This window comes from Grus americana, chromosome 11 (genome assembly GCF_028858705.1).
Source record: "Grus americana isolate bGruAme1 chromosome 11, bGruAme1.mat, whole genome shotgun sequence".
In the NCBI taxonomy this organism is placed as follows: Eukaryota; Metazoa; Chordata; class Aves; order Gruiformes; family Gruidae; genus Grus; species Grus americana.
Window position 1 is genome coordinate 19,373,915 of NC_072862.1, and position 14,121 is coordinate 19,388,035.

General features: G+C 53.3%; 2 protein-coding genes across 2 annotated transcripts; both read left to right on the forward strand.

Annotated features, from left to right (window-relative positions):
• Positions 1-2,007: 2,007 nt before the first annotated feature.
• On the forward strand, positions 2,008-7,364 carry MANF (mesencephalic astrocyte derived neurotrophic factor). The gene is made up of 4 exons (XM_054838757.1): positions 2,008-2,167; positions 4,765-4,892; positions 5,717-5,858; positions 7,048-7,364. The coding sequence occupies exons 1-4, from the start codon at positions 2,080-2,082 to the stop codon at positions 7,230-7,232; spliced, it is 543 nt and encodes a 180-aa protein (XP_054694732.1). The 5' UTR covers positions 2,008-2,079; the 3' UTR covers positions 7,233-7,364.
• A 340-nt stretch (positions 7,365-7,704) lies between these two features.
• Positions 7,705-12,803, forward strand: RBM15B (RNA binding motif protein 15B). Its single transcript, XM_054838634.1, has one exon. The coding sequence runs from the start codon at positions 7,794-7,796 to the stop codon at positions 10,554-10,556; it is 2,763 nt and encodes a 920-aa protein (XP_054694609.1). The 5' UTR covers positions 7,705-7,793; the 3' UTR covers positions 10,557-12,803.
• The last annotated feature ends 1,318 nt before the right edge of the window (positions 12,804-14,121 follow it).

Below are 14,121 nucleotides of genomic sequence, written 5' to 3' on the forward strand. Positions count from 1 at the left end.
AAAAACCCACGCCACCAAAAGGAATCTTTGTTCTTCTTCAGAGCCATTTGAGGATCCCATATTGAAACACAGAGAGGCTTATTTTCCAATCCAAAAGGGGGGGGTGGGGGGTGGTGGTGGTGGTGTAAGAAAAAAAAAATCCACTCCTATCCTGTCACACAGCCTGTTCTATAAAAATGTATAAAATTCCTACTTTGTTTGAAGATGTGTTTCATAAATGCACTCTTTTGATAGTCAAACTTCCTCCATATTGTGAAGCTCCTAAATTCTCCTAATTCTGAATTTAAGCCCTACTTCCAACTAATTAATAAGCCACTTCATCTTTCAGCTCTTTTGGCCACTATCCTGCTAAGAAACAAGGGCAATTTAAGTGGTTACTTCTGTGCACAACTAAGTGACTTTAGTGGGCAATCAGCATAAGTTTAAAAAAAACAATTATCTTCCTAGAGTACGTTGATATTGAGTAATTCTGGAAATCACTATGGACTGATTTAAAAAAAAAAACAAGACAATAATATCATTACCAATCTTAATAAATACATTTTGAGAGATAACAAGATCTAGAAAGGTGAAAAGCCACCTCTTCTATCTCATAAACATGTGATGTATTCACATAGGCAAGATACAGTGTCCTAATTACTACTCACATGCTACATGACCTTTGCTGAACCAGGTTGCTCCTCCCTCCCCATCCTGTCTCTCCTCGTCAAGCTTACAATTTGCAGCTGATGACCTGCACAAAAATTCAGACTTAGACACTGAAAAATTCCCCACAGCTCCTAGGCTCCAAGGCTTTGCTTGGGGCAGGCACAACTAGGCTGCCTCATTAGTCTTCCTGTACTCGAAGTGGCTCTGCCTCTACCTTCTTTTAGCAGAATAATATCCTAGGACACGTATAAACATACAGCCCCACAAGACAAAAAACAATCAACAGGTGTGTGTGCACTCCTCCAAATGGCCCACAACTTCAAAGGGATTTAAGTGATAAGCTCATAGGGTCAGGGATTGTTCAAGGCAGTTCCCAGCACATCCTATGAGGGCTTTGGGAACAAAAGCTGACAGTTACAGTTACTGGGATAGTAAGTAGGCATTAAAATTAAAAAAAAAAAAAAAAAAAAACCACAAACAACCCAATGAACTTCATTTGTTTCCTTGGCTCTACAAAAACAACCACCAAAAATCCATAAACAAGCTGCTCGCAAGTTGTTAATTTAACCACTCAGCTTTCAACTGTCCCACCTCAAAGAATTCAGGCCTTATAACTCACAGGAGGCACAGACATAACCAAAAGCCACGCATGAAGGGCTTTACCCGCGTTGAAGGCAAGGCTGAGGAGAAGCCTGGCCCTGCCGCACGCGCTCCGCCGCCCCTCACAGGACGCAGAGCCCTAACAATGGCCGCCCACCCAGGAGGCTCCTCCTCTCCTCTGCCCTGCCCTGCCCTGCCAAGCTCCCTCCGCTGGCCACACGCCTTCAGTCCACGGGAAACCAGAAAAAAACACAACTCTGACGGCCCAGAGCTTCCATCGGCACCAAAACCCGCGCTGCTCGAGGGCCTCGGGCGGCCTCTCCTCAGCGCGCCCTCGCGCGCCCCAAATGGCTGCCCTGCCACAGCCAGCAGACGAAGGGTCACCCCGTGCTGCCCGCCTGCTCTCACCACCCACCCTGGGCAGCCATAGCCCGTGGGTACCGCTCAGTCCGGCCTCAGGGTAGGTACTGACCGCGAGTAAAGGCAGACCCATCCCCGCCACGCCCCGCAACGCAGTTCAGCTGTAGGTGTGAGAATCTGCCCCTTTAGAAGATGGCGACCGTTAGAAAGCGCACGAGGATGCTTTTCCCTTAACAAAAATGGCGGCTAAGGGAGGCGGAGAAACTCGCCGCGCGCTGGCATTCCGCTGCCTCCCCCAATCAGCGGCCGCCAACTCTCCCGTGGAGGCCGCAGAACGACCAATGGGAGGAGGCAGCGTGGAAGCCGGGTGGGGAGCCGGCCAATGGGGCGGCAGCGGCGGGGGGAGCCGGCGCGGGGGCGACGGTGCCGGTGCGGCGGGTGCAGTGCGCGCGGGCTGCCGAGCGAGGCGGGATGCGGGCGGCCCACGGGCTCTGGGCGGCGCTGGCCCTGCTCCTGCTGCCGGCCGGCAGCCGGGCCCTGCGCGACGGGGAGTGCGAGGGTGAGTGGGGCCGGGCCGGAGGGGGGGCGGGCCCGGCTGGCGGCCCCGGCTGGCGGCCCCTGGGCCCGGCGAGGTGAGGCGAGGCTGCTCCTTACCGCCGCAGCCCGGCCCGCCCGCTGGTGTGAGGGGCCGGGACGCGGAGCGGTCCCGTGGCGGGCCTTGGGGCTGGGCTCCGGTGGCCCCTCGGCCCCGCTGATGGAGGGCAATGACAGCCCTACGCCGCTGGGGCCGGGCCGGCGGGAGCTGTTCGCTCCGGGGCCGGGAAAGTCTCCGGAGTCCGCCTAAAGTGCCGGCGGGCCGGGAGCACTGCTCGGAGGTGGCCGGGTCCTGGCGCCGGCCCGCCGGGGCGGTACGCGGGCGGCGGCTGAGCGGCTCGGGGTGCTGGCGGCCCCTGGGGGAGCAGCGCCGGCCCCGGGAGGCGCGGGGCGGGGCTGCCGGCCGTGCCCCTCTCGCCGGGGCCCGTCTGGCCCGTGGGAGGGGGCCGGGACCTCCCTTCCGGAGGTGCTGTAGCCGTGTCGAGAAGTTGCCGGTCTCTTCTCAGCCGGCTTAGCGGTAACGCAGAGCTCCTACGGGAAAGGAAAGCGCCGACCCCGGGAGACCGGATCGTCTCCTCTTGAGGCGGGGAGATCAGCTCCTCGGCTTTCCCAGCTCGGCATGTGCCAGCCGGGGCGTGAGGAAGCGCTCTCCCCCCGCTCCTTTCCAAGCCGGGTGACGGCGGCTGGAGCACCGAAGCGGGGAGCTGCTGCGAGGCAGCAAACAGGAGGAAGCGAGTGCAGTTACTCACCTGGATTTCCCCCCCCTTACTCATCACAGTGTTACGTTCGCCTTGGCTTTGCCCACTGACTGCTTGAGTATTGGGTGTCCTCTCTTTAAGGCGTAAAGCCAGAAGCAGTGTTCAGCTGACCTAAATCAAACTGGGCGCTTTACTCAAGTACCAGAGCCTTTGGGATGGAAGCTGTTGAGCTGCACAGCAAATTAAACTGCTCTTGCATGGTGGAACAGAACAGATTTCCCAGGTGAAGCAAGAAAACCTTGAGGTGGGGCTATAGTAACTGGTTGGGAGTTTGTGGTACTAACGCTCACCCCTTCCTCCTTTTTGTAGGGAGAGAAACAGTAAGACAGAAGGAGGGGGAGGGAACTTAGTAAATCAAAACTTTCCGCTGCTGTCTTACCACTAGGTTGGAAATTGGTTTCAACTGTACTGTAGTCATCGGTACCACTGCCTGCAGCATCTTTATTCTTTCCAAAGGTTTTCACTTCCAAACAGCGCACAGCGGACATCAGTGTGTGTCTGTGACTGGGGACAAACTGATGTGAGGTAAATGATGGTGTTGTATGCATACAAAAAAATGTTTTCCTAAATGGCCCAGCTTACAATTACACCTAGTTTTAATATAACGAGAGTAAGTTTCTACTTGGCTTTGTGATGGTCATACTCAGTTTCCTGTATTTGCCCGTCTCCTGTGCCATGGCTCATGTTCAGAGTCAAATGCAAGTTGCTAATGACAGTAATATTTGCCAATCCCTTCCTGTTGACTGAAACAAATCACATAAAAGACATAACTTGTGCCTTTCCTGTAGAGGCAGGCCAGTGCCTGGCACTTGTCTCACACCTCAAAGTCATGAGAATCCACAGGTCCTGCTGCAGGAACTGGTGGGGCTGCAGAGCTCCTGGTCCAGGCGACGCTGATGTTCACAGGCGAGTTGCATGAGCAGCAGAATGAGTGAAATCGGACACTGGGCAAACTCGCGGTGTCCCTCTCGGTGGCCCTGTCGCACAGCCCCTGCGTGCTGCGGTAACCGTAGCTGTCCACCCTCCTCCCCAGCGACACGCGTGTGCTTAGTCCGGAGCGTATGTGGAGTGACTACCGCCACAGGGAAAGCGTAATGACCGAGTTGTACGTGCCCTCCCCACAGGCAGGAGCTTGGATCTTCCTCTCAACTGCTGGTGCACTTGTGGGAGTTTAAGTACCTTTAAGACTTCCCTCTTTCACTCTGAAACCGATTCAGAAGCTTGTGGGAATGGAGAGAGGAGAAATACGCCAAGTGGACATAGCGTGTGATCACATAATTTCTTTTTCTCTTGGAAATAACTTACCTGTGAACTGAACCAACTTGATAATCAGTGATACTGTATTACTAAAAACAGCACACGTGGAATCTGTAACGGGATTATGTAGAGCGCGCTGTTTTTCAATCAGAACTGTTTTTGAAGCCTGTGGTCTGACAAGTTGCTTCCTAAAGCAGCAAGAATAAGACAGAAAATTGAGTTTACATTTTTGCACGGGCACTGTTTTGTCTTGTATCCCTCAGCTGAATCCTGCTGCTCACTCAGGACAGTGTACAGAAGCCACTGGATGCTTCCATGGATCTGGTTTCTCAGATCATCAAAAAACCACCAAAAATACCAGGGCATATTGTTGATTCCCATGTGCTCTGAAAGACTTAATGAAATATGTGTGAAGTCACTGACTGCTAATGCAGCTTCTAGAAGTTCTGTTCTCCAAATCCTTTATTCTGTTTCCCTACAATTGCCCTCTAAGAGCAGCCACGAAGTTACTGCAGTGGCAGATAACTCCATCCGTCTTCCCTTCCAGTGTGTGTTACGTTCCTGGGAAGGTTCTACCAGAGTCTAAAGGACAACAATGTTGAGTTCACACCTGCCAGTATTGAAAAGGAGCTCTTGAAATCCTGCAAAGAAGCAAAAGGCAAAGAGAACCGCCTGGTAAGTAGTAGTAGTCAATGATGCTTGCCTCTTGAGGGAGTAGGTTGTAGAATACTTGGCAAACGAGGGGAAAGTAGTGCTTCTGAGTTTGTATGATATGGCTTCCTGGGGGGCTGTTCTGAGCTCTGTGGCCAGAATTGGTCCCGTATTTTTTTTATAAGAGAGGACTTGAACCTCTTCACCTTAAAAAAAAAAAAAAAAAAGGGGGGGGGGGCAGTCTGTCAACAGACATCTTACTAGCTGACCTTGTTGTTTCTCCCTGTTACTGAAGCGCTGGGGATTACAAAGCTTTTATTTGCTGTAGGACTTCCTTGTCCCATAAACTGTATTTGGGGTGCTATATAAGCTGTTAAAATATTTATGCTCTTTGGCTGTTTAGCTGAAAACTAAATAAAGGAAAACCAATTGCCCTAACTAAAAACAGAGGGCAATCTGCAAATGAAGAACCCCAAGGAAAAAGCCCTGAACTCTCCCAAGAAGAAAACTGCAGAGAGACACCATGAGAAATGTAGAGGGGGAACGCTTCAGCAAGTCTTTCTCCTTGAATTAAGATGACTTTATTCTTAATCCAATTTATTTAAAAAGTTGAGAAACACGACAACCAGCCTCAACAGCTTTAAAAGCAGTGTGATGGGAAATGTCTACTCAGTACCCTGGGCTCAGGGCTAGGCTTCCTTTTGCCTGTCCGTAGCAGTCACTTGGAAAGGTTCTGTACCAGTAAACTTCTAGCTGCAAAACCAAGCAGGGAGAGAAGATGGACAGAAAACTCCCCTTTTAGAAGTGTTTTTCCATGCATCCCCACCTCATTCTTTTCTTCCCTCTAGTGCTATTACATTGGGGCCACAAGTGATGCAGCCACCAAAATCATTAATGAGGTATCAAAGCCCATGAGTCATCACATCCCCGTGGAAAAGATCTGTGAGAAACTAAAGAAGAAAGACAGTCAGATCTGTGAACTAAAATATGGTGAGTTGCCAGCGTAAGAGGAACTGCCCATGCTTTTCTGGGGTATGGATCATTTGGGGTAAAACAGCATACTAAAACTACTCAGTCCTAAATTCTGTATCAAGATTGCTAGCCTAATTAGGCTGCACAACCTGGGTTGCTCTCCATGAACACCCGACAGAGTTTTACGGAGATGCTCAGGTAAGATTGTTGGCTACTAACCCTTTTAGTGGCAGAGCCACTGATTTGCCTTGAAGTAAGTAACTCCCAGGCATATCAGCACCACTGTGGGCAAATCACTATTTGGAATATCATATTTAGGAGAGCGCGCAGTAAAGCTCATCCTGGGGAGCAGCCAGGTGTGCCCTGCGGCCTGGGATGACATCTCTTGTACACAAGGCTCGAACCCTCAGCTAAGCTCCACATTCCTAGCTGCTTTATGTTTGCCAGCAGCAGCAGGTTGATAAACACTTCTTTCGCACCTCCTCTGGTGTCTGCTCAGAGCATTCAGCGCTCCATTTCTTAGCGCCTTCCTTGAACTGTTGCGTTCCTAGATGACATACTCTTCTTGAAAAGACTAATCTGAAGAACAGTCTTAGAAATATTTACCTCCTTCTGACTCCTTTCCTATATCTCTGCCCTTATGTTCCCTGGAGACACCCCTTGGATTGTGGGTCTTTATACTTCTCATTTCTCATACTGATGTCCTGTTGCTTCCTAAAAAGCTTTCTGTTGTTGCCATTCACTTATCTTTCCTCTGAAATCACTATGCTACCTTTTATTTATCCAGTGGAAGAGAGAATTAAAGTATTGCTGCTCACATAATAAAGGGGGTTTCAGGGCTATTGTGGAACCCCTATGTCTAAGCTGAAACCAAAGTTTCTGGCTTCTAGTAATGACTTTTAGCGTTAAAACCGTTAGGCTTCTGACAGCATAGATCCTTTATCTGCTGTCAGAAGCCTGACTTAGACGTTCCTCACGGCCCTGGAGCTTGGCACCTCTCTCCCTCTTGCACTTCGGCTTCCTTGCCTCCTGTACCGCTCTCCGCAGCTGCAGCCGTCAGGTCTCTCGCCGCCGGGCTTCTCTCGTCACCCCACCGTCTCCGCACACAAACGCACCGGCCTCCCCCGGAGGAGGGATGGGGGGAGGGCAGTCCGTCCCCTCCCGCCCCCGTTCTTCCCCGCTGAGCTCGGCTCTGCTCTCCCCGCAGACAAACAGATCGACCTGAGCACCGCCGACCTGCGCAAGCTGCGCGTCAAGGAGCTGCGGCGGATCCTCGACGACTGGGGCGAGGCGTGCAAGGGCTGCGCCGAGAAGTCCGACTTCATCCGCAGGATCCATGAACTGATGCCCAAGTACGCGCCGCGGGCCGCCGGCGCCCGCGCAGACCTCTGAGGGGCGGACGGGACGGGCCCGGCGCTGAGGCGGGCCCGGCGCTGAGGCGGCCGAGGCGCGCGCCCCCGGCGGCGGTAGCTGAGGCGGCGCGCGCTGTACGGGACGTTCATTAAAGTACAACGGTGTGTACCGGGCGGACACGTGCCGTGTGACGTGATTGCGGGGACACACACACACACACACACACACACATCCCTTCCCCTTCCCCTCACGCCCCTCCGGCGGCAGCGGCACCGCGCGCGCCCGGGGCGCCGTTCGCACTCGAGAGCGCGCGCGCACACACCCTCCCCTCAGCAGGGGGCAGGGTTCTGCCGGGCGCGCGCCACCGCCCCCCGTGATTGGTCGCCCGCCGTGACGTGCACCGGCCGTCCCGGCGGCGGGAGGCGCTCTTGCGTCACGTCGCTGTGCGGCGCCATCGCGCTCCTGACGCCGCCATGCGGCGGGACGCGGGGCGATGACGTAGAGTCCGCGCGGCGCGGCGGCCGGAGCCGCCTTCGTTCCCTTTTGTCCAAGATGGCGGCGGCCGCCGGAGGCGTCTCCTGAGCCGCGGGCCCCGGCGCCATGAAGCGGGGCAGCGAACGGGACTCCAGCCCGCCGGGGGCCGGGGGAGGCCGCGCCGCCGCCGCCAAGCGGCCCCGCGAACGCGAACGCGAGAGCAGCAGCCGGCGCGGCCCGCACCGGAGCTCGGGCGCCTCCCGCAGCAGCCGGGACAAGTCCACGCCCGGCGGCGGCAGCGGCGGAGGCGGCGGCACCACCACCACCGGCAGCAGCGGCAGCGGCGGAGGCGGCTCCAGCTCCCGCAGCCACCGCGGCGATGAGCGCGCCGGCGGCGGCGGCGGCGGCGACTCGAACCACCGCCCGGCGGGGAGCGGCTCGGCCTCGGGCGCCCGCGGCGGCAGCCAGGCCGCCCCCTCGTCCTCCTCCTCCTCCTCGTCGCGGGCGCTCGGCGTGCCCAAGGCCAAGGCCGTGCCGGGCGCCGTGGTGGCCCCCTCGCTCCTGCTGGCCGGGCCGCCGCCGGGCGCCGCGCCCTCGCTGCTGCTGGCGCCGCTGGGGGGCTCGGCGGGCCTGGCCGGGGAGCCGCCCGGCTCCTGTGAGTACAAGACGCTGCTGGTGAGCGGGCTGAGCGCGGCCCTGCCCGACCAGCTGCTGGAGGACGGCCTGTTCCGCCTCTTCCAGCGCTTCGCGGGGGGGGGCGCCGGGGACATCAGTGTCAAACTCTCCCACACGCCCGAGCTCGGCCGCGTCGCCTATGTCAACTTCCGACACCCCGGGGACGCCCGCGACGCCCGCCGGCACGCCCGGGCTCGGCAGCTGCTCCTCTATGATCGGCCCCTCAAGGTGGAGCCGGTGTATCTGCGCGGGGGCCGGAGGAGCCGCACGCCGCCCCCCGCGCCCTCTCCAGAGCCCCTGGGGTACCTGCCGCCCATCCACAGCACCTACCAGTACAAGCAGAGATCGCTCTCGCCTGTCACCAGCCCCTTGCTGCGGGAGCCGCGGCCCAGGCACGCGCATGCTGCGGCCGCCGCCTTCGCGTTGGAAGCGGCCGCCATTGGGCTCTCCCGGGAGCGGGAGAGGGCCCTGGATTACTACGGGCTGTACGACGAGCGTGGCCGCCCTTACAGTTACCCCATCGTGGCTGAGGAAGACCTGATGCCGGAGGACGACCAGAGAGCGACCCGCAACCTCTTCATCGGCAACCTGGACCACAACGTCTCGGAAGTAGAGCTGAGGCGTGCCTTTGAGAAGTACGGCATCATCGAAGAAGTGGTGATCAAGCGTCCTGCCCGGGGCCAAGGCGGGGCTTACGCTTTCCTCAAGTTCCAAAATTTGGACATGGCGCATCGGGCCAAGGTCGCCATGTCGGGCCGCGTTGTCGGCAGGAACCCTATCAAAATTGGCTATGGGAAAGCCAACCCTACTACCAGGCTGTGGGTGGGTGGTCTTGGTCCAAGTACCTCCTTGGCTGCCCTGGCCAGGGAGTTCGACCGCTTCGGCAGCATCAGGACTATTGACTACGTGAAGGGAGACAGCTTCGCTTACATCCAGTACGAAAGCTTGGATGCTGCCCAGGCCGCCTGTGCGCAGATGAGGGGCTTTCCTTTGGGTGGACCGGAGAGGAGACTCCGAGTGGATTTTGCCAAAGCAGAAGAGACGAGATACCCGCAGCAGTACCAGCCTGCACCGCTCCCCGTGCACTATGAACTGCTGGCTGATGGGTACAGCAGACACAGAAGCCTAGAGCAAGATTTGAGGGTGCGAGATAGGACTCCTCCCCATCTCCTGTACTCGGACAGAGACAGGAGCTTTGCAGAGGCAGACTGGGCCAGCCCTGCCAAAAACGCTGAACGGAGAAACAACTTGGAAAGCTACAGCCGATCGGTGCGTAGCCGGAGCGGAGAGCGCTGGGGCAGCGACAGTGATCGCAGCGTGCCCAAACCATGGGAAGAGAGGCGGAAACGTCGGAGTCTTTCCAGTGACCGCGGGAGGACTACTCACTCGCCTTACGAGGACAGAAGCAGGACAAAGGCCAGTGGGCCAGCTTTAGACCGCAGCCCGGACAGGGCTCGCAAGGAGAATCACACTACAGAATCCGGGGCCGAGAAAGAGCAGAGTAACTCCCTTCAGAACAATCGTCATGCGACTGAGGAGAAACCCCATCGTGAGGCATCCGATGCTCCCCAGCCTAAAAAAAGGGACAGCGAACGCAATCATCGAACTGGTGAATCGGAATCAAAAACTCACGAGGAGCCAAAATCTGAGACCAAAAAGCTAAAGAATTTATCAGAGTACGCTCAGACACTGCAGCTTGCTTGGAATGGGCTTCTTGTGCTAAAAAATAGCTGCTTCCCCACCTCTATGCACATCCTGGAGGGAGACCTCGGTGTCATCAACGGACTCCTTAAAGACCATTCATCTGGCGGGAAGTTAACGCAGCTCAAAATCGCTCAGAGACTTCGGCTCGACCAGCCCAAGCTGGATGAAGTAACTCGCCGTATCAAACAAGGCAGCCCCAACGGCTATGCTGTGCTCCTGGCGACCCAATCCACCCCGGGAGGGGCAGGGGCTGAGGGGACCTTCCCTGTTGTAGAGCCTGGCTTGCAGCGACGGCTTCTCAGGAATCTGGTCTCCTACTTGAAACAGAAGCAGGCTGCTGGGGTTATCAGCCTGCCCGTGGGAGGGGCGAAGGGCAGAGACAGCACAGGCATGCTTTACGCCTTCCCTCCTTGTGAATTCTCTCAGCAGTACCTCCAGTCAGCACTAAGGACATTGGGAAAGTTAGAAGAAGAACATATGGTGATAGTTATAGTCAAAGACACTGCCTAGCCCACACTGTCTTTTCAAATTCCATGTTTTCTTTGTGTGTCACACAACCCAGTTGTTTTTAAGGCCGATCATTTTGGTGGAGGCTCAAAACACCTCAGCCAAAGTGGTAAGATTTTTAGTTCCTAATTAATTTTAATACCATTTAAATAGAGCCCATTTTATTCGTTTTTAATATGTGACACTGTCCGCTGTTGTTCTGTATTTTTATTTTTTAACTGTATGAAAAGTTGTCAGTAAAGCCTTGTTCACTGATGGATTTCTAAACTTGTGCAGTATCCTAGTTTTTATGGCCCAGGAAGGGCTCGTTCCCTGTGCTGTCGAGCTGGAAGGTGATGGTCCCAACCCATTTCAGTTTCTCAGGCCCCAGCCTCCCGCACCTCCTCCGTCTCTTTATAGTGTTCTGCAAGGTGGGAGGGGGAAGGGGAGTTGTTCTTTGTGCTGTATGAGAGACTGAAAGGTTGGTTCTCTTATCTTTTTTTTTTTTTTTGTCCTGTTTGCTTTTTATTTCATAAGTTTGAGTCAGGATGCTTTCCTACTGATTCTCTATTTGAGGGTAGAAGCTTCCCAGGAAGCCAGCTACCAAGGAAGCAAATCCTGATCGAGAATCAAAGTGGGTTTTACGCACACCAAAAAAAAAAAAAAAATTACCGTTAATACTTGGCAAAAAGTTTGCTACAAAGTAGTCAACTCTGTATTCAATTCTGTGAGGTTTGAGAGCACCTGATACATGTTTTAGTCAGATAGAAGTCCTGGGTAAAACAAAAATGAGGCTTGACATTCCCAGTTTTTATAAAAAAAAAAAACAAGCAGGAAAAAAAAAATCACTTAAGGGGGAACCCTCTTGGGCCTATGTTAGATGTAGACAAGCCAATAAAGGGCACAAAGGTTTTGGTGAACTAGAGGTGCCCGTTTGCATAGTTGATCATGTTGCACTATCTGAAATCCTTGATTGAAATAGAAATGGCAATTTTTTTTTTTATTTTTTTTTTTGCTAAGGTTGAGACTTGTTTGCAGGCTTACAAAAAAAAAAAAAAAAGAGATAAACATGTCTGGCTGTCTGAAAATGTGTTATGTTACTGCAAGTAACCCGTTTATGACTGTAGGAAACTGGAGATCAGAATTTGAAATTTCAGCTGGGATGGTTCCGGCACCTTTTCTGTCTGTGGTATGAGACAGCTGTTCAGGAGAGAAGCCAGGACACCTGCACCTCTGATGGCTCAGTAACGTAAGGGTGTGGTAACTAGTTCAAATTCAAGTTAAAATCCACACTGTTTAGTTTGGGGATATTTTTATTTTTTAAAATGATGCCTGTAGATTTTTTAGGAGGCTTACAGAAAATTGTGTGGGATTTAAAACACTAAATGTTAAAAGTTTCTTTAAATTTGCAGGGGGTTTTTTTGTTGTTGTTGTTGTTTTGGTAGTAAGCAAGTGAACAAAATCCTGGGAGAACCAGAGTCTGTCTTGCACCATTCTCTGTGACCAAGCCGACTCACTTGCTGACATCTGCCAAAGGCTCTTTTAAAACTGTGCTCTCAGGTATGATTGGTATCAAACTATATAGCAGGGAGCATAACTCAGTCTAATGATGCTTTTCTTTTTTAACCCTGCAATTTCACAGTAGGTCCATCATCAGCTGATGATGTATGAGCAGTTGCTTAATTTAATAATGTATTGATACCAACAAGTATGAGTTGGTTTGTTGGTTTTGTTTTGGTTTGGGTTTTTTTTTTAACATTTAATACTGTGATTATATTAAAAGTAAATCTGATGAGTTAGTGTGATCATGAGGGGGTTAGTATTTCACTTGATGATGCATCTTCTGTACCCCAGAAAACATAATTCTGTCCTAAGGGCCCGAGTACAGCACCAAGGCCAGGGAGGGTTTTGTCCATGGTGCGGGGGCATGGATGAGCGAGAGGTGAGCTGGCTCGTCTGCTGGGAGCTGCTGGGCTCCGGGAAAGCCGATTTATGCAGGGGCAGCAGAGGAGCAGCTCTGCCGCTCCCAGCAGCCAAGCCATGTCTGCAGGCTCGCCGCAGTGGTAGCACAGAGATTCCCTTCCCGACAGCGTCGCTGCACGGCGTAGGGTAGCCGGACTGCCCCTGGTTTTGCACGGTTACAGGGATGCCGACTTTCCACCTTGTGACCGAGTCCCCAATGCTGTTGTAATGTAGACAGTGCCAAATGTCAACAATTGTAACCGTTAAGTGTTATCTGAACCAAGTGCTATTAAATACCCCTTATGGCCAGAGTCATAGAGTGATTAGAGCTTTTTGTCAGAGTATCCTACGTGTTGGAGGTGTCCGTTCAGTCTGAGGCAGAGTGCGTGGTGGTGCAATCACAAATGCCGGGCTTGCTGCTTGCCAGCGGGGAGCTGTAGCTCGTGCTGCTGTGGAGTGGCCTCGTGTGTGTGTGTGTGTGCGCGTGCACATGCGTGTCAGGGCATGCGAATGGGAGGAATCAGAAGGAAGAGGATCAGTACATGATAAAACCTGCTACTGCCTGATGGCAAAGCCAGGGAACCACTAGAAATCCTTCATCTCCCACTTGACTTTTGAGATAAGTAAATAACAATAATGTAGGGGTTTTTTAGAAGACAAGCATTGTCATGCTTTGGGTTGGATAAGATTTTTAATGATGGGAGTTCTGTATCCAGTGAAGTAGCTGACGGTTGTGAGCATGCGTGCGTGAATGGAGGACCAACAAATCTCCCTCCTACAAACAAATTAACAGGTGTAAATGAGAAGTCAAAGAGTTTAAGGGAAAAAAAACCTGGGAGAGAAGCAGCATCAGCCCTCTAACCTGATGACCTGAGCCTTCCCAGCTCCCCAGGATGCAAATGAACCACTGCCATTGCTCCACAGACTGTGCTGAGGCCGAAGGCCCCTGTCCTGTAGTCCTGCCCCCCCATCCCCTCACACATGCAGCCAGTCTTTTTCTGGGAGAGAGAAACAGGCCTGGAAAAGGGTAGATCGGTAGATCCTACCTTGCTTACTACCCTTAGCTAACGCTCAGCTTAACCCACGGACCAGCCCTGAGGCTTCTACTCTGCTCTCCAAGCCATGACCTACACGAGATTTGGGGGTTTTTTTCGAACCACCACGCCGCAGGGATATGCGCACAGCCTCCCAGGGTGCTGGCACGATGGTTACACAGCCTGTACTCCATGGAACTTTGTGGCAGTGCACCCAATGGGCTGAGCAGTTACTCATGGTCTGGTCACACAATGAAGACGACCATGGCAATGTGAAGGTGCTGGACTAGTTTCTGCTCACATCACAGGACAAAACACAGCATCCTTCCTGCAAAGGCTCCCCTCCATTGCAGAGAGGCAGGTACATGTCTTAGCCAGCTGGCAGGACATTTAAATGTCCCTTCCACCCCCTAAGCCAAGGTCTGTAATGTCTGCGTAGGAGAAGAAATACCGTAGGGCATCACATCAGCAATGTCCTGTCTGCATTCAGGAAGCTTACAGGACTTTTTCCAAAGACCATGCTTTTAAATAGATTAAATCATGATGCTGGGGAAGAGGCGATTTTCCAAACACTGAGATTTCCCCCCATCCCA

Coding starts and splice junctions, on each gene's coding strand:
- MANF (XM_054838757.1), top strand. CDS start 2,080: ATGCGGGCGGCCCACGGGCTCTGGGCGGCGCTGGCCCTGCTCCTGCTG. Junction 2,168..4,764: donor GCGCGACGGGGAGTGCGAGG/GTGAGTGGGGCC, acceptor CTTCCCTTCCAG/TGTGTGTTACGTTCCTGGGA. Junction 5,859..7,047: donor GATCTGTGAACTAAAATATG/GTGAGTTGCCAG, acceptor CTCTCCCCGCAG/ACAAACAGATCGACCTGAGC.
- RBM15B (XM_054838634.1), top strand. CDS start 7,794: ATGAAGCGGGGCAGCGAACGGGACTCCAGCCCGCCGGGGGCCGGGGGA.